Source organism: Lytechinus pictus, chromosome 17 (assembly GCF_037042905.1).
Source record: "Lytechinus pictus isolate F3 Inbred chromosome 17, Lp3.0, whole genome shotgun sequence".
NCBI classification, from domain to species: Eukaryota; Metazoa; Echinodermata; class Echinoidea; order Temnopleuroida; family Toxopneustidae; genus Lytechinus; species Lytechinus pictus.
The window spans coordinates 14,553,450-14,578,599 of record NC_087261.1 but is presented as its reverse complement, the minus strand read 5'-3'; the positions used below and the strand labels follow the sequence as shown (position 1 = coordinate 14,578,599).

The 25,150-nt window shown below is 35.3% G+C and overlaps 2 protein-coding genes across 5 annotated transcripts in view; one reads left to right on the top strand and one right to left on the bottom strand.

Moving 5' to 3' along the window:
* Window positions 1–298, bottom strand: part of LOC135157291 (uncharacterized) — an 18,194-nt gene extending 17,896 nt beyond the window's left edge. The window contains exon 1 of the mRNA XM_064112401.1: window positions 180–298. The gene's annotated coding sequence lies outside the window, so the exon portion shown is untranslated. The remainder of the gene's footprint in view (window positions 1–179) is intronic.
* Window positions 1–25,150, top strand: part of LOC129280249 (dynein axonemal assembly factor 11-like) — a 25,487-nt gene extending 337 nt beyond the window's left edge. For 2 of the 4 annotated variants that reach the window (XM_064112395.1, XM_064112394.1), the window contains exons 2-16: window positions 1,917–2,014; window positions 5,228–5,321; window positions 7,174–7,247; window positions 9,716–9,793; window positions 10,530–10,626; window positions 11,995–12,070; window positions 12,579–12,689; window positions 13,610–13,701; window positions 14,738–14,800; window positions 16,536–16,631; window positions 17,851–17,934; window positions 19,771–19,906; window positions 20,832–20,927; window positions 21,594–21,676; window positions 22,266–25,150. In XM_064112395.1, the coding sequence (XP_063968465.1) occupies window positions 2,005–2,014; window positions 5,228–5,321; window positions 7,174–7,247; window positions 9,716–9,793; window positions 10,530–10,626; window positions 11,995–12,070; window positions 12,579–12,689; window positions 13,610–13,701; window positions 14,738–14,800; window positions 16,536–16,631; window positions 17,851–17,934; window positions 19,771–19,906; window positions 20,832–20,927; window positions 21,594–21,676; window positions 22,266–22,416 (1,341 nt within the window). In that variant the 5' untranslated portion in view covers window positions 1,917–2,004 and the 3' untranslated portion in view covers window positions 22,417–25,150. Of the gene's footprint in view, window positions 1–427; window positions 526–793; window positions 884–1,916; window positions 2,015–5,227; window positions 5,322–7,173; window positions 7,248–9,715; window positions 9,794–10,529; window positions 10,627–11,994; window positions 12,071–12,578; window positions 12,690–13,609; window positions 13,702–14,737; window positions 14,801–16,535; window positions 16,632–17,850; window positions 17,935–19,770; window positions 19,907–20,831; window positions 20,928–21,593; window positions 21,677–22,265 lie in introns of those variants that run through there. The other 2 variants (XM_064112396.1, XM_064112397.1) reach the window with 2 other exon arrangements.

Sequence of the window (25,150 nt, the reverse complement as noted above, 5' to 3'; positions counted from 1 at the left end):
AACTACGTTGGCTCCACTCACCATACATAGACTGAAGGGGATGGGGCCCCGTACCTACAGCCAACGTATAGTGAACTAGCGTTTTATAGATCGCGATTTAAAACTGTTTTTTAAGCAAAATTGAAAGTTTCATGGTTTCCATTATCAGGAAAATATAAATAACTTAAGTAATTGCATACCTTGGGCCGGAGTTATTGAAAAAAATCCTCTGGATGATTGAGAAATCTGTCATCTAAGACATTTTCACCTGACCTGACGGTTTTTCTTGCAAGTTGCCATCTTGAATGACGTCATTATCGTTATTAACTTAATGTCTCGAATCGATATATCGCGATTATAACTAGTACTAGTACTAGTATAACTAGTATCGTTTATCTTCGGTTTCGTTCGCATATGGAGCAGATCGTACAATATCGAAAGCAATATCGATATCACATTCGTGATTGTTGACGTTCGTTTGTAAATATTTTATAGTTTGGCTGCCATTTTGACAATTTTCATCGTGTTCAACCCAATTAAACATCGGTAAAGTATATTTTTCATACCTTTTTCATCTATATCGTTTAAAGTTTTTAAATATTGGAATATCAAGGTCTAAAAGTTTGTTGTTTATACATCCTTAGATTGTAAATTCGATGTGTAAAATTACATCAAACTTTGGACTGTGAATTGACAAAAGGGAGGGAATGAGAACACATGCGAGCCCACACGTACACCCTACCATCGGTAAATGGAGATTACAGTAAAATGTCAGAAATTGTTGAATAAATCCCCAGAAACGACGGTTATTCCTGTCTAGCTGAGGCTGAGCTGTGGGGTAGCCAAGGCCAAGGCTACAGGCTAAATCGGGTTGCTGCAGAGACAGAGTGCAGACAATGAGACAGTAACTTACGGCTAACTGTGCGGAGATGCATAATATTATACAAATAATGCATGCAGCCGAGTGCGTTAGTGGAAATGCAGAGCACGCGAGGTTTCTTTAGATAGGAGTCGCACTGTGCACGAGCCGCTTGCGGCGAGTGCCCAGTGTGCTCCATCTGAAGAAACCGAGCTTTCTCTGCATTTACTTTTACGCACGACAGAGCAAGTGCATTATTTGTTTTATAAAATAGCAACACAGAAACAATTTTTTTTAAAGTTACAGTACAGTTTTGTTGGACTTCTACCGCACTGGTTTGCTCGAGCGTGCAATGTCAATTTTCGTTGCACACCTTTTGCACTACCGTGCAGTGCACAAAAAAAGTTGGATGTCATGTGACGCGTATTGACCAATCGCGATGCTTGAAATAATACAGCTATTTTATAATATAAGTTATTGTGTGAGTTGTGTGTGATAACTATAACAGCATGCCACCGTTGGCCATGTATGTAGGGTGATTCACTGATTGCTGATTTAGTCATCAATATTAATAGAGTGACACCAAGATCAAGACCAAGTCAGACTCCAGAGTCGACTGCATTAGACTAGTGACTTAGTGTGTGTGAGACAGAGTCAGACTCAGAGACGTGAGACTGAGAGCGATAGAAAGTCAGATGACAGAGAAAGCAAAGAGATGCTCAAGTTAAGAGTTGAGGCTTACGCCATGGCATGATTTATGAAGCAGAGTGGGGGAAAAATGTTATTGAATAGAGTCTGTCTATTTAGATCTAGGCCTATTTGAAACAGCCAGAAATAAAATGATTAGACTTAACGTTAGGGGGTCCAGGTTAGGGTTAATTTTTACCGGGCCAGTACAGGTTTAACGGCATTCATTATTAAATTCTTCTGATCAGCATATTGGAAAATATCACACTCACTGTGATAAAGGTCAGCCAACATTTTTACATTATTGACTTGAAATGAGTGAAATTGCATTTTCATTCTGCTATCTCTTGAATCAATTTATTTGTTTTCTTGATTGATCTTATTCTGACAGGATCAGGAGGACATCTGATATTTAAACTGTAATCTGAAGGCAGTTTTCTAATTCAAGACTTGTTTCATCAGTTCTCACAAAGGTCAAGATGGTACGAAGTAAGTATTGTCTTTCTTTTATCTTTCAAGATGATTAACTCTTGAACAGGACAATTATTTGAAGCCCTCTTTGGTAGTGAGGGAGTATTGCATGAATAATTTTTGTCACTGATTTTCACCGACTAACTTTTTCTTAGCCAATTAGAGGCAAGGATTTGCAGTAGCTAGAACAATATTACTAGGTGAAAATTGATATTTGTGTCATGAATTTGTCTCTTCGTCACTCTTCAAACTTGGATTAGCAAACCTGTTTTACTCTTTAAAGGACAAGTCCACCCCAACAAAAAGTTGATTTGAATAAAAAGAGAAAAATCCAACAAGCATTACGCTGAAAATTTCATCAAAATCGGATGTAAAATAAGAAAGTTATGACATTTTAAAGTTTCGCTTACCGTAAGTAACGGTCTATTAACCGCACCTTTTTCTCGGCGGGATAGAAGCAAAAGTCAAGGGTGCGGTTTATCCACGGTGACGGGTCTGAGCCAGCCCGTCGTAACCCCTCCCGAACATGTCTGCCAGTTCACAACACATCGATTGGCCGGGCGTAGCTGCCCAGGGCAATGTCGTTTAGAGGGGTATGAGCCGCGGGTAATGAGAAGCGATTATAACAAACGCACCCACCTTCATGACACTAATTTCGACTTTATTCTCGGTTCAAAGCAGGGAAGTTCCCGGGCTAAGTTCAAAGAGAAGCCAAGCATACTCGGTAATATTTTGTCACAGCTGAGCTGAGCGAGCGCGAGAGTTGAGTTAGCTGAGCTAGTTTGCGTTGCATCGTGGTTACAGTGCGACTTAAGCTGGCGCTATTCATTTTAACCCTCGATCCCCTCCAAAGTCCCGTTTCGCGCCAGCTTATTTTTTCTTTCCCGTTTGCTTTTCATAAGATACCATGTACACCACACAACGAGAGAGACAGCACGAAGCCGTCAAAACAACTGTAAAAAATGCCAATTTCTATGTTTCTTGAACCTTCCTGTAATCCCGTATCCAAAATTCATGCTAAGACATCGAATGCTAGACAAATTCTGAAAGTGATTGTGAGTTTGTGATGCAAGAAATGTGAATGTTTCTTCCTCCTACGGCGGGAAAGACACAGATCATTATTTGATAAGATGTACTGGTACCGTATCGTAGTTTGCAATGTACAAGAACGGCAGTGCTGTGTGTGTACACTGTGACTGTGAGGTGAGGGAGTGTGTAAGTGGCCAATATTGTCGGGACCTTTCTTTCTTGCAAACATTTGTAGATAAATTGATCAAGAACAGCAGATTTCCGCATACCGGTAATCTCTTTTTTTTTTAGTCCAAAGTTGGGGGTGCGGTTAATCTACGGGTGCGGTTTATAGTCTGTTACTTACGGTATTTTTCACAAAGCAGTTATATGTACATCCTGGTCAGTATGCAAATGAAGAACTGATTACATCATCCACTCACTATTTCTTTTGTATTTTATTATATGAAATGTGAAATATTCTAATTTTCTCCTCATTGTCAAGTCAAACAACGATTGATTCCTCTCTGAACATGTGGAATTTGCATTGTCTAATGCTATATGGTTCAGTCAAGTTGGAACTTTTTGTCAAATCTGTAAAAAATGAAATATTGTATAATTCAAACAATAAAAAACAAAAGAAATAGTGAGTGCGGGACATCATCGACTGTTTCATTTGCATGTCACTGAGTTGTGCATATCACTGTTTTATGAAAAATAAGTGAAACTTTAAAATGTCAACAGTCATAACTTTCTTATTTTACATCCAATTTTGATGAAATTTTCAGTGTTATGCTAGTTTGATTTTTCTCTATTTATTCAAATCAAAAATTTTCTGGGGTGGACTGGACCTTTAAAGCAGATACGAACCAATAGTGCCATCTCGAGTCCTCAACTACTCATACCTGGCCAGTTTCCCGGCCCATAATGCTAGTGTAGTCTAGTAATATAGACCCACTTGAATGATAACATGCTAATTAACTACTCAATACATTTAATACCAAGTAGCAAAACAATTACTTTTCCTCTATACAAATACAATTATACATTAATTTATTATCTGTAGTATAAGTGGATATCTGAAAACGTATATTTTAAGACTATGTATAAATAACACACAGTCAATGAGAGATCACACACAGTTCACTCCCCCTTTAAAGGTCAAGTCCTCCCCAGAAAAATGTTGATTTGAATCAGTAGAGAAAAATCAAACGAGAATAACGCAGAAAATTTCATCAAGATAAGAAAGTTATGATATTTTAAAGTTTCACTGATTTTTCACAAAACAGTTATAGGCCTATGCACAATTCAGAAACGTGCAAATGAGAGTCAATGATGTCCCTGACTTACTATTTATGTTTATTATTTTGCCTCCGACAAAGATTCTGCTAGGATCAAAAGCTTAGGCCCCTTTTGACTTTCTATGTTTATTATTGTTTGAATTATACAATATTTCATTTTTTTTTACAGATTTGACAATAATGACCAGCTTGACTGAACCATAAAATGTTAAAACAATTACAATTCCCCATGTTCATGGAGGAAGAAAACTTGTTTCACCTTCCAATGAGGAGAAAATTAAAATATTTCATATAATAAATAAAAAATAAATAGTGAGTAACTTCATCAGTCCCCTCATTTGCATACCGACCAGGATGTGGAAATAGCTGTTCTGTGAAATTAAGCAAAGCTTTAAAATGTCATAACTGTCCTATTTCACATTTGATTTTGATGAAATTTTTAGTGTTATGCTTGTTGGATTTTTCTCTTTTCATTCAAATCAATTTTTTGTTGGGGTGGACTTGTCCTTTAACAATATCACAAGATTGATAACCATTGACTTTGTACATATGTAAGTGTACATATGAAAATGTGTGGATTTGGGGTGAAAGCAGTGTACATTCCATTATATGTGAGGAACTTGGTCATTATTTTCATTCAAAATTTTGTTACCATTATTACTCATACATTGAAAGTGGTAGAATGTCTTCTTGTTCTTTGTATTTGTGTGATTTATAATACTTGGGGCCAACCCACGAAATGAAGTCTTAGTGGCTTGAGTGAGTTTGATAAAAATGAAACCACAAAACATAAATCTAGGACTGATTGTTTTAGATGTATGGCTCACTGCAATGCCAAGCTTTTTTGTATGATTATGAAAATGATGAAATACTCATTAAAAAAAAAACTTTCCTTAATAAATTTGTTATTCTTTAAATTCAGTCAGTGAAGATATGGTGAGAAAAAGATCGGAACATAATGAGATGGAGATATCAACCCTCGAAGAACTCTCCCTACATCAACAAGATATAGAAAGGTAAGAAGGCAGTACTTATACAAATTATACAAATAATACACATAATTAATGGCATTAGTAAATAAAATAATGCACACTAGATTAATTTGGAACCGTAACAGTAAATTGCCAATTTGTCTACTACCAACCTGTCCACTCACCACATGGTCTACCTTTCTTTTAGTCTAATGCCTTTCTGTCCATCAGCATTTGGTCCAATCATCACTTCGCCTAATCACCAGTTCGTCTGACCATTTCGTCTCATAACCAGTCGGTCTAATATCCATTTTATTTTAATTTGTTTTGCCCAATTAACATGTTCCTCCAGTTAGACCAAATGGTAGGATATGGACTAAACGGCTATTGGACCAACTGGTTATTAGACAAAATGGTGAGTAGACGAAATGGCAATCAGACCATGTGGATAATAGACGAACTGATGAGTAGACCAAATGACAGTAGACAAATTGGTAATTGGACGAATTGGTATTAGACCGATTGAAAATGAACCGTTAGAACACCACAGAGACATAGCCAAGGGCATTTGAACTGTTTGTAATGTAACAAACTGTGTAAATGCAACAAGTGCGTGTAACTTTTCTTATGTCCAAGCAAAGTGATGTGTATTAATTATATATTTTAGAAGAGAGTGATGTGAGTACTATGACCAGTCAATATACAATGTAACTAATATGTACGCTCGAGCATACATCAAAGCACTCGTCTCACCTAAAGCCCCTACTTCTATCAGACTCCGCTCATCCTCAGTCCACCTTCGACTATCTCATGGTCCTCGAACCCACACCAGCTACAGTGATTTGCTTTCGCCGTACATGCTCCTAGGCTTTGGAACGCTCTCCCGGTTTTCGTTCGTGACTCTCCAGCACTCTCCATTTTTAAGACTAAACTGAAAACCTACCTTTTTGATCATTAGCAAATCATATCAATTTTCGTTGTTATTTGTGATATATTGTAATTTGTTAATTTATCCTCTATGCATTTTCCTTTAATTTTCAATTGTCGTATAATAAAGTTGATGTTATATTTTATTTTGTATTTTGCTGACATGTACTTATTATTGTCTATATGTGTATCCAGCGCTTAGAAACAATGCGTATTAAGCGCTTTATAAATGTTGTTTATTATTATTTATTTTCATTAGTACCAGTCATTAACAAATTTTCATGTTACATGTAGCTAGAATAAATGACAGGTCATGTGATAGATATCAGCCAATCATATGATTAGGAGCCATATCACCATTTCGTAAAAACATTAGCCTACTGTATTTGTTCCTCTTTTTTGATATAAATATGCCAATACCTTTTTGTATGATTTGTTACTTTTTTTAAAATTTCCGATCATGGAGTACTTTGTATAGCACATATCACAATATGTCATAACGTCCCTATGCGCTTCCACAGGACTTGGATATTGTACACAGCACGCGACACTAGCGCTGGTCCGACGATCCAAGACCTGTAAAAATCACTGTCAGGCCAGTGACTTGTTGCATGAAAAGAACAAGTAAATTCTTGCCTACGAGCACATGTTTAAAATGGTGAATTATCAAGTTTTCAAGTAGAGTCATTTCACATGTTTTTCACCGATGTCACTACAACAGGCTGGCGATTGTTACGTTGAGACAAATTTTTAAAAATACTCTCTTTTGTCAAAAATACTTGTTTTTTCCTTCTAAGAATACTTTTTAGTTGTAGAAGGTTGGCAGGTCTGCAGAAGACTAAGGAGTAAAGCAGCCATAACACCGCTTAAACACTCTGGTCTTGTGTTAGCCCCTGCCCAAATTTAATATTTATTTTGTTTTCTGATACATATCATACATTTGACCATAAATTCATTTATTTATTGTTAGGATTGAGTTTCTAGACAAGTGGTGTAGGGACCTCAAGATTCTGTACCTCCAGAGCAATCTCATTCCTAAAATTGGTGAGTATAATATCAATCAAGTTTGATGCTTGTTTATGATTTTATTTCAGAAGAGAGGAAGGTTAACAGTAGAATCTTGATTCTTGAGGTCAAAACTTGCAGAGCTCATTGTATACCTGAAAAGAACTTGTAGTCTTGATAACTTAAAAAGAAGAAAAAAAAATTATGGTTCAACTTTAAACTAAGCTATTTTATGCATGTGGTAGAGATGATGATCTGATAAGATTTTAGGGTGGTGAGGTCACAAAGGTCATTATACAGTGCGTCCCACAAAAAACGAAACCGAGATTTATCGATGATTTATTATACCTTAATCACAAATACAATAGACAAATGACCTACCATTGTAAAGCTTAGAATCTCCTCTTTCATCTGCGATTACTGAGATTATATTTCATTCACGCATGAGTGAGCAAAAACAATTTGAAGAGGGGATACCAAAAAGTCATTTGGCGGGCTGTATCTGGGTTTCAAGACGAAAGCCACATTTTCAAAAAGTTCAATATCTGCTCTTTAATTTGATACCTCAATTACAGAAAATGGTCAAGAAATAACAAAGTTCTGGTTATTTGAAATAAGGCTTGAATTTCAATAATTTCATAAAATGAAGAAGTTTTACATGCTTGCGTTCAAACTCACTCGACACTCCGTTTTGTTGACGATTAGCCATGCATTAAGTCTTTTGTTAACCGTGCGATAGCTTCTGTGGGAAACCGGTGAAAACACGTTTATGTAATGAAATTATGGAAATACAAGCATTGTTTCGAGGGAACATAACTTTTTTACTTCTGGACCATTTTTTGTGATTAAGGTATCAAATAAAAGAGCAGATATTGAACTTTTTAGGCATGTGATTTTCTTTTTGAAATTCAGATACCCCCTGCCAAATGATTTTTTGGTATCCTTTCTTCAAATTGTTTTTGCTCACTCATGCGTGAATGAGGAATAATCTAAGTAATATCAGATGAAAGAGGAGATTCTAAGCTTTAAATTGATAGGTCATTTGTATGTTTTATTTATGATTAAGTTATGATAAATCATCGCTAAATCTCGGTTTCGTTTTTTGTGGGACACACTGTATTTCTGAAAATATATCTGTCTTGTGATAACTGAAGGATTTCATTTTTTGTCAACTTAAAACTTTAAGGTCACCGCACACCTTACGACTGGTCTGCGACCCGATTTCAGAATGAAATGTAATAGAATTTGATGCTAATATTGAGACTTGGAATATCTTACTGTGTAATGTTCGAAATCATTGTATGAATACCTATGATCAAATTTGTGACTATGCTATCTATTTAATATCTAGTCGTAATGACGTCATAGCAGTCTTACGATTGGCTACGATTTGAACCTAATTTGGACTTTTCTCCAAAATAAGGGCTTGCAATCTTTCAAAATTGTTATAATATTATTATTTCAATTAATTTCAACCTCAAATAAAATGATATGTTCCATTCACATCTTCAGAAAATGAGCAAAATGCGATTTGTTCCTAAATCGGTTCGCAGACCAGTCATAAGGTGTGCGGTCGCCTTTAGACCTTTTAATTAAGAGTGATGATGACCTGAGTAGATTTTAGGGTCACAAGGTCAAAATTCATTATTTAAAATTTTTTAGAAGTCTTGTTTATAATAAAATTTTAGTTTGGCAATTGCAGAGCCATTGAATTTGAGTATGTTTAGTTGAGAATCCCATGTAGTTGAAGCAGGTGACCCATAACTTTGCCCTTATTTATCCAATTGTTACCAAATTTGAGTTGGAGAGCTTTTATCAGGTCAAAGGCCAGCAGTAGGCATCATCTTTTCTATTTGTGTCATGTATGTAAAACTGGATGAGATGCATTTTGGCTATTGCCTTGTTTATTTCAATCATTGATTTAGTACTTTCATTGGGTTTGTGTAGTAAATATGGAAATGGGTTTATGACCTGATATTTTGTAATTTCCTTGTCTGTATTTATTTTGAATAAATTTTCATTTTTTTATTATTTACTTATTGATTTTTTTGTTTTTATTTTTTTTGGGGTAGGGGGTTATGTTTGGGTTTGTACAGTTACCATGGAATTGGATTCATGACCTGGGCCCCGTCTTACAAAGAGTTATGATCGATTGGATCAATATGGAAATCCATTAGTGTCATAATTTTTTCTACAGGAAATCTGCAAAATGTCCTTTGTAAACGAAGGAGAACACACCAAATTGTCAAGAAATCAACGCATTTATGGATATACATTAATATCTAGAAATTTTTTAAAACAAAACATGCATTTTATATGTTGACTTTGCTTGCTTTCCATAGTTGTGATTGATTGGATCAATCGCAACTCTTTGTAAGACAGGGCCCCGATATTTTGTATTTCCTTTATATCTACATGTATGTTTGTTTGAGTACTCTGTTTGGGTTTGTGAGGCTATATTCATTTCTTTTGACATCAGACCTTTCCGTTGCATGTGTTCTATACAGAGAACGTCGGACGGCTGAAGAAGCTGGAGTACCTTAACCTTGCCCTGAATAATGTGGAGAAGATAGAGAATCTTTCAGGTACTGTTAAATGGCTTAGCCCATACAGGACACATCTTACAAAGTTACATCAGTTCAAAATTAATTTTGCTCCTCAAATTTGCAACAACCATTAATTGTTTTATTCATTTTCATATTATGAAAAAAAGAAAATAGGGATATAACACACGTCTAAATTAATGATGAATAAACAAATGTACTGACAAGTTGCCAATTTGTATTTTTAAACTATGATTTTGTTGGTTTTATTGCATTGCCAATTTGAAATGTGTAATGATTAGCTCAAGCTCAAAGTGTACCAAAAATGATGTCCCTTGCTCTTTTTTTTTTTTTTGGGGGGGGGGGGGGCAAAAGATGGAATTCTGGGGCATGTGACGTCTTGTGATACTGATTTTTATTTGGCTGGTTGCTCTATACCCTACCGTGAATGACGAATTATGCATGACAATATTTGTAGCCTAGTTTGTTGATGAATTTATAATATAATAATAATATTGATATATTTACCCAGGGAAGCCACTTCAGTTCTGAAAACTGTTCTCCCAGCGGGCCCTGCTATTATCATTACCCCGGCTTTATTCTAGGTTGATGTGAAAGAAGCTTTATTTCTGTTTCTTATATACATAGATATGTATATTAAGTAACAAAATTAAACTGGACAGCTAAAGATGATGAAAATTTGAAAAAAAGGTTTTTCTGCCACATGAAAACTTTTTGTTTCAACTGTACATGTACTCTTTCTATATACTCTCTGAAGGGTGTGAATCTCTGAAGAAACTCGACCTGACGGTCAACTTTGTAGGTGAACTGACCAGTATAGAATGCCTCAAAGATAATTATAGTCTCAGGGAGTTGTAAGTACAACCTTTACACTTTTGCTTTCTTAAATATGTTGCCGTTCGGCTGTTAAAATCCTGCATCTCAAAATTTAAATAATTAAATAGTTGAGGACGGCACAGAAAAAGCTTGATTCTAGAGTTATGACATAGTAGCAACATTCTATTGCCTAGAAATTGTTCTTTACAGGAATTAGTGACTGTTTCCAGACAATATAAGGTTGCCAACATTGCCATACATGTATTCATGAAAATTGAAATAAACTTTTTCTTAGCTGCCCTAATTTTTTGTGGATTTTGAGATATAAGGATTTTACAGCCCAGCAACAATATTCCTTACAATTTTTCCTCAATTTGCTGGGAGTGATAATGCCGGCACTGCATAGCAATTTTACTGCGACTCAAACTTTGTCCTATTTATAGCAAGTTTTACACAGGACTATAGAGAAATGGGCTCTAGTTCCTGAACAACCAAAACTGTCTATCACATTTGAAAATTGATATTACTTCTAAATGGGAATTGTCCTTAAAAGAGGTCTAAATAGGGCACATCAGTTCCCCATGCGATAAAATTTTCCCACAGCATTCAGAATACTGTACCTTCCTTTTTTGTCAGGGGGGGGGCTTTTTTTTTTACCAACCAATGGTCATGAAAAAAATTATTTAATCCATTTTCTATGACGAGTACAAGATAAAGAATTGCAAATAATACAATTTAAACACTTGCATTGAAGGTTAATTGGACAGCTTCAATCGTATGACTTGCAGTCGTGAATTTTGTGACTGTGGTCACCTGTTTTTATAAACTTTTGTTGTGAAGTTTACCATTGTGGACCATAATTTCTGGAAAATTGAGTTTCATGATAAGGTGACATTTCCTTCCTTCATGCATATCACTATCTGTGAATACCAGACTAATAATCTATGGAATGGCAGGCATGGAAAGATAGACCAGCAGAAAAATATCCATGACAAAATTCATCTACCCGGTATTTCGCAGGGGATAAAATCCCCCCCCCCCCCTCAAATTTTCAACCATGATAGTGAAATTGGCATCCAAAAGTCTTGAAATTTATTACCAAAAAAAATGTAAACTTGATGACAGTACGACACAGTGATGTAATCGGTGACCACCATTCACAGAAATTCACAATACATCATGTGATCAACCTTACTTCAGAGACGCTAAACCTTTGCACCTATTGTGAGGCCAGTGATTATTTGCTGATATGATGATATCAATTGCGAGGATCATCATATTCTGCATATATCAATATTTCATTTCATATCAGCATCATTACTTCTAAACTTTTTGTTAGTATTAAGTTACATCATTTTGAATTAATGGGAACGAACTTACTTTTAATATTGTGTTTATTTCATTAGATTTTTAACAGGTAATCCATGCACAGAATTTGAAGGCTATAGGGAGTATGTAATAGGCACCCTACAACAATTGCAGGTAATTCTTTATTATCACTTATGAGACAAAATGAAAAAGCTTGTGGTATAGGTTTGGACAGTCCTTTGCAGTATGACCAATCTAAACAGCTGTATATACACACAAAAATACACAAAATTTCTTGTAAAAGTGCTAAAGATTATCATTCATTTTGTCCAAGTTCAAACAGATAAAAAGTTATGAATAAAACTCTGAACTAACTGAAAATATTCCACTATATTTCAACAGAAGAACGTCCATCTTCACCATGCGGTAAAGTAAGTATGCCCATATAGATGTCTCCAAAACCATCCGCAGACTTATTCCACCGCCTGATGAAGTTGAATGTTTTCCATCAAAATAGGAAAGCTGATTTAGATCTGCAAGGAAAGTTCTATACTATGTGTATGATCTGATATCACTACATTATTTTGGTAATTTCCTCATTGCTCTAACCTATTTGTAATATAATGGAAATTGTATTATTTCAATTTGAAAAAAAAATAGCTGTAATCTGTCCTCTTTGCAGAGATTAGATGGGAAAGAAATAGAGAAATCAGAGCGAATAGCAGCTAAACAAGATCTTGATGTTATCAGACCAAAAATAATTGAACAACAGAAATCCTATCAGCTGACACGAGTAAGTATGTTTTATTTCTATCGCTAGATTTATTAGCAAATTACAAAACAAAACCTACCCAACTTTCATATCTTTTCCAGAAAAATATGTAGAATTATTGACGAAAGTTTGTCTCCCAAAAGAATGTTAAAATATAAACTAGATGATTTTCTTGAGTCCATGCATCATTGATCACCATGATTGTGTTGAAAATATGTATAGTTGCACTAAGTTACTTGCATGCTATTAAAGTATACTAGACAAAAAGGGAACATGAAAATGAAAGGATATTGCAAAATATCCACCTTTTTTTGTTTTTATTGTAAATTGGACCTATAATGGAAATTTCATGTCAAATTCATAACACTTAAATGACACTGAAAGCCTTGCAAGATATCCATTGTAGCAGTTTTCAAACAAAACAATAAGATCAATTACAAAATTTAGAAATTTATTTAAGTTTCAAAATTCACAATTGATTTATCTTTATCAAGATTGGCAACGTTAATTACCTGGGAGACCATATTGATTGTAGACCAAATGGGTTTAGCCCATGTAGTGGAAGAGATGTGGTGTTAGACTCTTGCCTTGTAAACAGAGGGTCGTGTGTACAAATCCCACCACGGTCTGGCGTCCTTTGGTAAGGCGTTAATCAACACTTTGCCACTCTCGACCCAGGTGCTAAATGGGTACCCGGTAGGATGTGAAAGTCATTGTAGCTTGTCCAGTATACTGTGTGCGCCTCACCGGCGACTGACTGGAATACTCCCCAGGTAGTGGAGGATGTGATCTGATGACCAGGATAATAGTATATCTGTAAAGGGCTTAGACACGTCGTTCAGATGAATTAAGCGCTATATAAAAGCGGATTATTATTATCATTATTATGTAGTATTTGACATGTCTGAGAATCTGTGATTATAAATTATGTTTATCACCAGGAGAGAGAGAAAGCTCAAGCGGAGGATCACAAGAAGGAGAAGAAGAAAGAGAAAGGGTTTGATAAACGATGGTATACTGATATCAACGAAGGGTAAGTGGCTGAATTGGCTCAAATTGATAGGACTTCACTCTCAAAATTGGCAACATATTTCTGCTGTTAGGGATTCTCTTGCAGAAACATTCGCAATCAAACGCAACACCTGGGCTACGTCTTACAAAGAGTTGCGATTGATCCGATCAATCGCAACTATGGAAAGCCAGCAAAGTCAACATATAAAATGCATGTTTGCTCAAAATTTTCCTCTACATATGAATGTATATCCATAAATTCATTGATTTCTTGACAATTTGGTGTGTTCTCCTTTGTTTACCAAGGACATTTTGCAAATTTCCTGTAGAAAAAATTATGACACTGATGGATTTCCATAGAGTTACGATTGATTGGATCAATCGTAACTCTTTGTAAGACGGGGCCCAGAAATCAAACGGTACTTGATTTCTAACTTTTAATCAGGGGCCTGTAACACAAAGCTTTAATGGCAATCATCGTAGATCATTATTTTATGATTGATTACATTGACTACAATGTACAGTCAATTGTAGAAATCAAGCATAACATCAATGGATAATCTTTGTGTTTCATTACTGGAAATATGTATTTTGGACTTGTCATTTATATTATTTTAATTTGTGTTCAAACACAACTCTTTCTGCAACAGGCTCTATGTACTATGTATTAAAATGATTGCTGCAAAATATAAATACGTATCATCATGATACAGCTTCTGCCAGGCCTATTCCAAGTTAAGGGTTACGTAGGGAAGTAGTTGTGGTCATAGGTAATAGAAGAAAAAGAAGTAGCAAGAAAAAAGACCTGTCACCTGGCTGGAATGCAATTCTTATTTTGTTATCTCTTAGCAATTTCACATTTTCTAACAGAATAATTTGGCATATTTTGTTTCCTTTATACATCAAAAGACTTATCATGGTCATATTGTTAGATTTCTTCAAAATCAGTTTTAGATCATTACCACAATTGGCAGTTGTGCTGAAAAGGGGCCTTTGATTTTTATTTAAAATTTTCATTCTCTCCTCTTTGACTTTCTTTGATTCTGTCTCATCTATAGTGACTCACACCAAGAAAACACAAAGACCAAAGATGATGAGGAGGAGGAGGATGAAGAAGAAAAGTAAGTTTTCTCTCCTGTATGCAGCACCATCCAGAATCTATTATTACCACCGTGATCATCATCATGATCATCATCAACATCATTACTGTCATCGTCATCACTGTCATCATCATTATCACCACCATTATCATCATCAACATCGTTACTGTCATCATTGTCATCACTATCATCATCATTATCACCACCGTGATCATCATCATGATCATCATCAACATTACTGTCATCATCGTCATCACTATCATCATCATTATCACCACCATTATCATCATCATCAACATCATTACTGTCATCATTGTCATTTCTATTACCACCGTTATCATCATCATGATCATCATCAACATCATTACTGTCATCATTGTCATCACTGTCATCATTATCACCACCATTATCATCATCATCATCATCAACATCATTACTGTCATCATTGTCATTACTATTACCACCGTCATCATCATCATGATCATCATCAACATCATTACTGTCATCATTGTCATCACTGTCATCATTATCACCACCATTATCATCATCATCATCATCAACATCATTACTGTCATCATTGTCATTACTATTACCACCGTCATCATCATCATGATCATCATCAACATCATTACTGTCATCATTGTCATCACTGTCATCATTATCACCACCATTATCATCATCATCAACATCATTACTGTCATCATTATCATTACTATTACCACCGTTATCATCATCATGATCATCATCAACATCATTACTGTCATCATTGTCATCACTGTCATCATCATCATCATCACGATCATCATCAACATCATTACTGTCATCATTGTCATCACTATCATCATCATTATTACCACCGTTATCATCATCATGATCATCATCAACATCATTACTGTCATCATTGTCATCACTGTCATCATTATCACCACCATTATCATCATCATCATCATCAACATCATTACTGTCATCATTGTCATTACTATTACCACCGTCATCATCATCACGATCATCATCAACATCATTACTGTCATCATTGTCATCACTGTCATCATTATCACCACCATTATCATCATCATCAACATCATTACTGTCATCATTGTCATTACTATTACCACCGTTATCATCATCATGATCATCATCAACATCATTACTGTCCATTACTGTCATCATTGTCATCACTATCATCATCATTATCACCACCGTTATCATCATCACGATCATCATCAACATCATTACTGTCATCATTGTCATCACTATCATCATCATTATCACCACCATTATCATCATAATCATCATCATAACCATCACCACCATCACCTCCATTGCCAACCCTCTTCCAATCTTCCTCTTTCATCATAAACATCATTTATGTACCTCCATTTTGCTTATTATAATCTGTCTAAAAAAAAAGAAGATTATATCGAGCGCCAGTTTTTGTCTTCCCTGCATAGCAGAGCGAGACTATAGGCGCCGCTTTTCTGACGGCGGCGGCGGGTCATCCAGTATCATTGCTCATCTTGCACAAGTCGTAGGTCACTTGATCAAGGTCAAATGTCATTTAGGGTCAATGAACGTAGTATTATTATATGAATGGTGTTTTTTTTTTTAATTACTGTATAGTCATTTTCAAAGTCAGCACTGCTGCTACATTGAATCGCGAAATGCAGGCGAGACTGCCAGAGGCACTCCATTTGTTTTTATCCACTATCCTTTTGCTTTATGAATTAATATTAACAAAAACGCCTTGTTCTTGCAGGTTTTGGAATGAAAAGGTTGGTTTTACACCAGAGTCTCGGGTAGCCCTAAGTGAACATGTACAGGAGAAGAAGAGGAAAGAGGAAGAGGAAAGAAGGTTAGATTTTTATATTTTATTGTTGTAGATGAGATGAATATTATAAATGTGACACTTCAATGAAATATTATCAACATTCTATCAGCATTCCGTTTTGAAAAGGAAGTTGCTTTACTGAGTGGTCACTGTGTTTTTAAACAGTTTCATTCTGTATCTCTTTGATAAACAATATACTTGTTAAAAAGAAAGGTGGCTTAAAGATAAATACCAGTTGTGGTAACGATTTCGAAATAAGTTCAAACAGAATCCAATGACCAAGTGTTTGTATAAATGAAAAATATGTGTCAAATGTCACTGGAAAATAAGCATGGAATTTCATCAAATGTCTGGTATTTTTCAAAGCAATATTTATACACTGTCCCACAAATGCCTTTCTGTGTTGGTGATCATCAGAATAATCGGTTTTGAGTGAAGATATGATGATTTTACAAAGATAAGTTTTATATGATAATATGGTGACAATTTACCTTGATTTAAAAGACTCATGAAATAATTGTTTTCTACAACTACTTTCTTTTTAATATCTTTAATCCAAAGAGGTACACAGCATTCATTTTGTAAGGATCTACCTGCTTTTACTTTTCAAATTGGCAACATTGATTAATTTTTCTGTATATATTACTGTTAAGAATAGACTCGTGACATATCTTAAACATTAAAATAGTTACTAAATCAAGAATACCTGAGCAGCAAACATAATAGAATGAACTGTTATGAAATCAAAGCAGGGGGTGGGGTTAAACAACATAAACAAGAGGAGATTAAAAGAATATCAAGCAGTCATGTACAGGGGACAGTCATGAAATATGAATTATATACAGGAGTCAACTTGAAAATTGCATTTATTGAAACTTCAGATAAGCTTCTTGAAGTAATTGAAATATGTAATGAGTCTCTTCATATATATTTTCGTATATTTTCAGTGTCCAAAAGGGGAGAGTTGTTCATCTGTGACATCATAGATCTTGGTCGCATTGCCAATGGGAGGATCTCCATAGCATTAGTGATCTCGACATTCAAATGCTCATAACTCTTCTATTGCTAGTCCTATTTTACTCAAACTTTTGTTGATCTTATTCTTTGATTTTTCTGCTTTCACAAAAGCTAACTTGCTCCAAGAGTTTCATTCTCCTTTAATTCAATTATATTAATCTGAATGCTTGCACTCTCAGGTGAAAAATGATTAGATTTTGTATTTTATTGATTGTATTTATAACAGTAAGAAGCAAGGTCCCAAACCACCACCGAGAGTTGTAAGACTTATGACGGATGATGGTACTCCTCTAAATGTCAATCAAGCAAAGTGAGTCAAATTAATGCTTTAAGATATTAAATCTTGTTGGATTTTTAAACAAAAATTCAATATTTTTTATTTTTTTAAACAAAAAATCAATATTTTTAATTATTTTTTTAACAAAAATTCAATATTATTTTTATAGTTTGTCACTATTACTCTCATTTTTGTCTTGCCTGCACAGCAGAAACAAGATCAGACATAGGTGCTGTTTTTTTTATGTGTGTGTGTGTGTTTTTTTTTTCTGGCAGTGTCATCAGCATCAAGTCTTCATGTAAGATTCATTTGTTTGAAATTTTATCATAACTTTGAAAGTACAGGTGAATGTGCCTTGGTCAAATCATTTTGTAGACCACAGAAATCTGTTTGATGTATGCAAATTTGACTGAGCAGATATATAGTATATGTGTTTGCATATTCTGGGGGATGTTTCACAAAGATTTAAGTATGACTTAGAGTCGCACTTAAATGCCGAGGAGTACTTGATATGCAAAGCGTAATCTTTAGGGCTGTTGTCGGTCAGAAAATTCTCTGTCGATATTGCGTTGAAAATATCTTACCGATATCGATAAGTATCAACCAAAGAACATAATGAATACACATTTTTTATCCATTATAGCAATGTCACATGCTCGTGTTGGTCAAAATTTGTATCTGCCACTGTACCAAGAACGCTTTAAAATCCGCGTTCATCGGATGTTAATGATTACATAACATCTTTTAACAAACATATTTAGCATAAATACATCCTCACCTTTCACGTTATTAGCATTATTTTAGGGTTGGATGAAGTTTTATCAATAATTTGGGGGCTTTTTCGACATCTTTCGGAGCAGTCAATGCCTTTCACCTATCCGCCATTTTGATATCATGCTGAACATCTTTGAACGTAGAGGGCAGCAACTCATGGCCGTGTGCTGCCTTCTACGCTTACGTTAGTTGGTACTTTGCTAAAATTGAGCTTGCGCTTGTGATGTTTTCGATTTGATTGAAATGTAGTGGAGTGCAGTCACGATGTTTGGATTGTCATGATTATAGCGAAGTGGGGGTGAGATCGTGTTTTGTGGCTAGTAAGGATTCGTATTTTGTTGAGATTTTGGAGTAATTTCTGTTGCTGTTCTGTGCAGTTTGAGGAAAAATATGTTTTCCGTGAATTCTGTGAAATCGCTGTAAATCACTGTGTCCCTACATAATAACGGGTATTATTGACAACGAGAGTACATAATAGCAAGCGATTATTGACAAGACTAGCGATAAAGACGTTATCAATAACAGCCCTAGTAATCTTATTGATCAATATGCAGTCATGCATGTCCTCTTAGTGTGATCTGACCAATGCGCTGATGTCTTTTATACTGCATGAAACCAGGCATTTAGTACGACTCTAAGTTATACTTAAAATCTTTGTGAAAGACTCCCACCCCCCCCCACGGTTTAGCGGGAAAAATTTTTTTAATTTAATATGGAAGGTGATTTTAAAATAGTTGCTGCTACTGTATGCCATTTGTACACAAGGTTACTCAAGTGTCATAAATCATTTGGCCTGAGATTCAAGGTAGAATATCATTCAGGATTTAATCCCAAATAACTTAAATATCAGTGTGTGAAAAAGTTCCACACATACACACACCCAACCAGTGAATTCATCTTCAACACCTGGAAGCAGTGCTCACACTAGAAGAAGATAAAAGATCAAAAACCTTTTGCCATTTTGTGGTTCCAACATCAAAACTGATCTGAAGATTTTTTAATTTTCCAAGATAATTTGTGAAAAATGTGAGAATGAAAATCAATGTTGTGACTATTATATTAATTGATAAATCATACATCGATTTCTTTGTTTAGAATTGATTTCACACTGACGGATAATGAAGATGAGAACACCTATGAATTAGATGTGGCGTGTTTCAAGCATCTAGACACGTCACTCATTGACGTAGACGTTCAACCTTCGCATGTTAAAGTAGTTCTTAAAGGGAAGGTAAGACCAAGTGTTCACAATATCCTATTAATTGTTTCATTTCTACCAATATCTCTTAAATAGGATTAGAAAGAGAATAATGTACTTACAAAAATGTTGCCATTCCCTGTGGAGTATGCGGTGTCATTATTGAATAAAAGACGTTTTACTCAAGATAACCTTTTGTACAAACTTGATGAATACCACAAAGTGTTGATTTAAAAATGTAATTTGGCAGAATTTGTCTTTAATCATCAATTGTGATTCATGTTATATCCATTTTTTTTTTTAAAGTAGTAAAAAATTGTTGCCAATTTGAAGATCAAAATGAGATAACCGGTACTCTTCTATGTACCTCGAGGGGTCAATGCAACAACTTACAGTTTTCAAGTTACTGAAAGATTATTAACAAAATATCCCATAAGCATAATTGTATTAAATGAATATTGATATAAAATAGCTTTCAGTAAGATAGAATTAAGTTTGCCCCAAGTTTTACTTACTTACCTAGTCTATCGCTTGCAAGAGCATTGTCCAAGTGTTGCAGAACATGTTACATAATCCACAATTTGTGTAGGGGTTCTGCGTTGGTAGTATCGGGTGGATTTGTGTCGAAAGATCAGCATGTGAATTCATTCTTTCAGTACTTCTGTAAACATACTTCTGTGAAGAAAATCCTTGGGAGCTAACATTAACAATGTTCTTGGACAGGATGTGTGTAATCTGTGGAGCATTTTATTCCATTAGGGATGGCACTGCCAACTGTTATAAGCTACTGATATCCTGGCATCTGATTGGCTGAGAGGAAGTTTGTCAGTGAAAATCATTGAAAAGATGCTTCATGAGACATTTCCCTGAAATTTACATTTAATTTACTATTATTTTCAAATTAACAATTGTTTTATTTTCACTGAACGTATCTTTGCTTATTATTATCATTTTTTAGGTTTTGCAGTTAACCTTGGTTGAAGAGGTGATGCCTGATACTAGTGAAGCTAAAAGATCTCAAACCACCGGTCACCTACTCATCAAGATGCCAAAGGTATGTTATTGGACCATGGTTGAGGGATTGTCTGAGGATCATATTGGCTCCTTATGTCATATAATTGATTCTCATTTGATTCAACGTTCAGGGTAATTTTTGTTTGACATGCAATTTTGAAGGAGGGGCATATTTAGACCCCTTCAATGATTTTCATGATATATCAGTATTGTGAAAGTTCTTGCCTTGTTTTCATGTTTTGTTTTTGTTTTGTTTTTTCTGTTACGAATCGTGCAACTTTTGAAGCAAAATTAATTTTGTAATGTTCATGTTTGCAGTTCCAAAGTTACGCACTATTTTGTAGGTGCACTTCACACCCTAATTTTTTTTTATTTAATTGGGCCTGATTTTGCCATCATAAAATGATGAGAAAAGGTCCATGACTGCCACTTAATAAACCATAATTAAATAATGTGACAATGGTAATTAGATGGAATGGGCAGTCAACCCAAACCAAATATAGCCAGGGGCCGAAGCCACATGCTCCGGGGATTGAAACAGGGTTTCCCCCTTACAGCCCGTACGGATGCAAGCTAGGGTTGTCATCCCCAAAGGGAGCCTGGTCAGCTAGAAGACAAGCTAGTAACCCTGACTTCTAACCTCCCCTTTGCATTACTCAGAAACATGATTTCATAAACTAATCTAATGCATATTTTTATCTCTCAGGCTAAGGAATATATCCGACCAAAGAAGTCCTCAACAAAACCAAGTACTGTCAGGAATGAGGACAGCAAGATATCAAGAGTAGAGTAAGTTTTATGTTTCTAGTATGAAAGGAATGATATAGCATTGAGCATGAATTAGATCATATTCGAAACCTGTTCATAGATGCATACACAAATATAGCTTAATATTCACACTAAAATATAAAACCCACTGACATAATATTCTTAGATGATGATTGCCTGGCAAAAAATTGTCAAATTCATCCCAATTCCTCACAAGTTTTCATCAAAGGATTTGACGGATGTCCGACAAGTTGATGTTTCATCTACATTTTTGACCGACAAGTTGACAGATCTGACATCTTTCCTCTATTCTGATTAGCTGAGAGGCATTGTTCCTATAGTAACTGTTGGATTAAACGTCCGACAAGTCCTTTCATGAAACGCTCCTGTTTTATCTGACTATTGCCATAGTAATAGTGCTTCTCAGCCAATCAAAATCGAGGAAAATTGTCAGATCTGACAACTTGTCGGATGAAACTGTTGTTGAAATGCCACCCTGTTCACTCATGCATAACTGTTAAACCCATAAACCTCAAATTCCACTCAGCAATCCCAAACTTATAATAACTGATCATAAATTGATCATAAATTGTTCTCAAATTGCTTGCAGGAAGAAGCTTGAGATCGATCCCAACAGCGGGAGACGCGTTGATCTGATGGTGACGAAACCAACCACCATGGAGCCGCTACAAAAGACAGTGGAAGAGAGAAACAACAGCGATGACTTCATAGATGATCCCGACGTACCACCTTTAATATGATGATGGACATCTCCCTCGCCTACATTAAACATCTAGGCCCCGTCTTACAAAGAGTTACAATTGATCCGAACAATCTTATGTATATGGAAATCCATCAATGACATTATTTTTCTTTAGGACATTTGCACAATGTCCTTTGAAAACAAAGAGAAGCAGACTGAATTGTCAAGAAAACAGTTAATGTATGAATATACATAATTTCTTGGAAATATTTTGAACCAATATGTAATTTTAAATTTTGACGTTGATGGCTTTCCATAGTTGCCATTGATAGGATCAATCGCAACTCTTTGTAAGATGGGGCCCTGGGCCCTGTCGCAACTATGGAAAGTCAACATATAAAATACCTGTTTGTTCAAAATTTGTTCTAGATACGAATGTATATCCATAAATTCATTGATTTCTTGACAATTTGGTGTGTTCTTGTTTGTTTACAAAGGACATTTCACAAATTTCCTGTAGAAGAAATTATGACACTGATGGACTTCCATAGAGTTACGATTGCTTGGATAAATCGTAACTCTTTGTAAGACGGGCCCCAGGGCCCCATCTTACAAAGAGTTACTATTGATCCAATCAATTGTAACTGTATGGAAATCCATCAGTGTCATAATTTCTTCTACAGGAAATTTACACAATGTGCTTTGTAAACAAAGAGAAGCACAGTCAATTTTCATGAAAACAACGAATGCATGAATATAAATCATAGCTAGAAAATATTTTGAACAAACATGCATGATAGATGTTGACATTGCTGGCCATCCATAGTTGCGGTTGATTGGATCAATCGTAGCTCTATGTAAGACGGGGCCCAGGGCCTTGTCTTACAAGGAATTGCCATCGATCCGATCAACAACTAAGGAAAGCCAGCAAAGTCAACATCTATTATGCATGTTTGTTCAAAATATTTTCTAACTATAATGTATATTCATACATTTATTGTTTTCTTGAAAATTCAGTGTGCTTCTCTTTGTTTGCAAAGGACATTGCACAAATTTCCAGGAGAAAAAAATTATGGCATTGACAGATTTCCATGTACCGGTAGTTGAGGATGATCGGATCAATGGGAACTCATTGTAAGACAGGGTCCAGCTTTCACGGGGAGTGGATATTTATCTGCTGACCGCAGACTTTGTGAAAAGCATACATGCAATAGAGACTTCTTTGTGGGGAGAGCAAACTTGATGTACCAGAGAGAATTTCTTTGATCAGGAAACCTGTTTCATTAAAACTGTTATAACAAATTTGCAATAACAGTTTAAAAGCTACTGAAATCATTCAGTGTGATTGGCTAATAGTAGATTTGTCATATAAATTGTGAATATGTTACTATAACAAGTCTTTATGAAACAGGCCCTGGCCTACTTCGCCTTGGGCAAGTGTCAGGCCAGGAAGTGAAATGAATTTACCATACCACAAGGCAATGGATATAATTTCCAGTAGTATTACATAACATCTGCTGGTCATACTGGATGAGTGGCATCAGCTGTTGCAGGTTACGAGCATTGGGCTTTCATGTATAGTGGATTTGATGTATTATATTTGAAACGCTGCAAAATTGAAATAATTTACATTCCGTCCTTCCCAAGTTATTAGGAAATTTTAGCAATCACGATGCAGATGTTTTCTATAAAAACCCCTCAGAACAAAGCAGCCTTTGTCAAAAATTGGTGAATCAAAACAGCAGTGCCGTACTGGACAAACTGCATTTTTGCAATTTTTTATCTGGTCCGAATCTTTAGACGATGTGCTGTACCAGTCCACCAACTTTCGACAAAAACTTCTAATCTTTCCATTGTGATTTGACAGGCATTTTCAATAGACTGTCAATGTTCTAGAAAGTGTCTGCGAAGTTGCTGCTGTAATACGCCATTGTTGCTGGGGTGTCGATACCTCCTATGTCATTTTTTTTTCTAGGGAGCATCGCTTTTTATTTTCATGAAAAGATTATATGACGCTCAGAGATATTGATGCGACATTTTCAGCTTTATGCGTAAATAGCTCCGACATCATACAAGCTCAGTGTATGAGATGTGAGCATTGACATCGGCTGTTACAGGTTGGGCCTTTTCATGTATAGTGGATTTGATGTAAGATATTTGCAACCGTACAAAATTGAAATAATTTACATTCCGTCCTTTTCCAAGATATTGTTGCCGGGGTTTCGACACTATGTATCTCTGTCATTGTTTCCTGGAAATTACTGTTTCATTTTCATGACAAGATTATATCTGGCGCTCAGAGATAAATTTATGCGGCATTTACATGTACAGCTTTACACATGTATGAATAGATCTGACGTCGTACAAACTCAGTGTATGATATATAAAGATGATTTTCAGAGTAGTGCTCTAATCTTAAAGCTGAAGATACAGTGTCTGTGTGAAAGACCATTTTCATAAGGTGTTTTCACTCTTCCGTACATTGTTTATATATATATATATATATACGCGATATTGTCAAGAGAGGGACCCCGGTTTCACAAATAATTGTGATAGAATCAACTCAAACTCAAATTGTAATTTATCCAAATTTGTGTAGTTAAGAGAAATTGAGATCTTTTGCAATTTGAGTTTGCTTAATCATTCTATCACAGCTCTTTATATGACTGGGCGGCTGGGCCCACCGCAGAAATACACCTTGGAATTTATCATATACTATGTGTGTTTTCATTGAAGTGTCTATTTATATTATGTATATTTTATATGCAATAAATGATTGAATTTAAAAATTA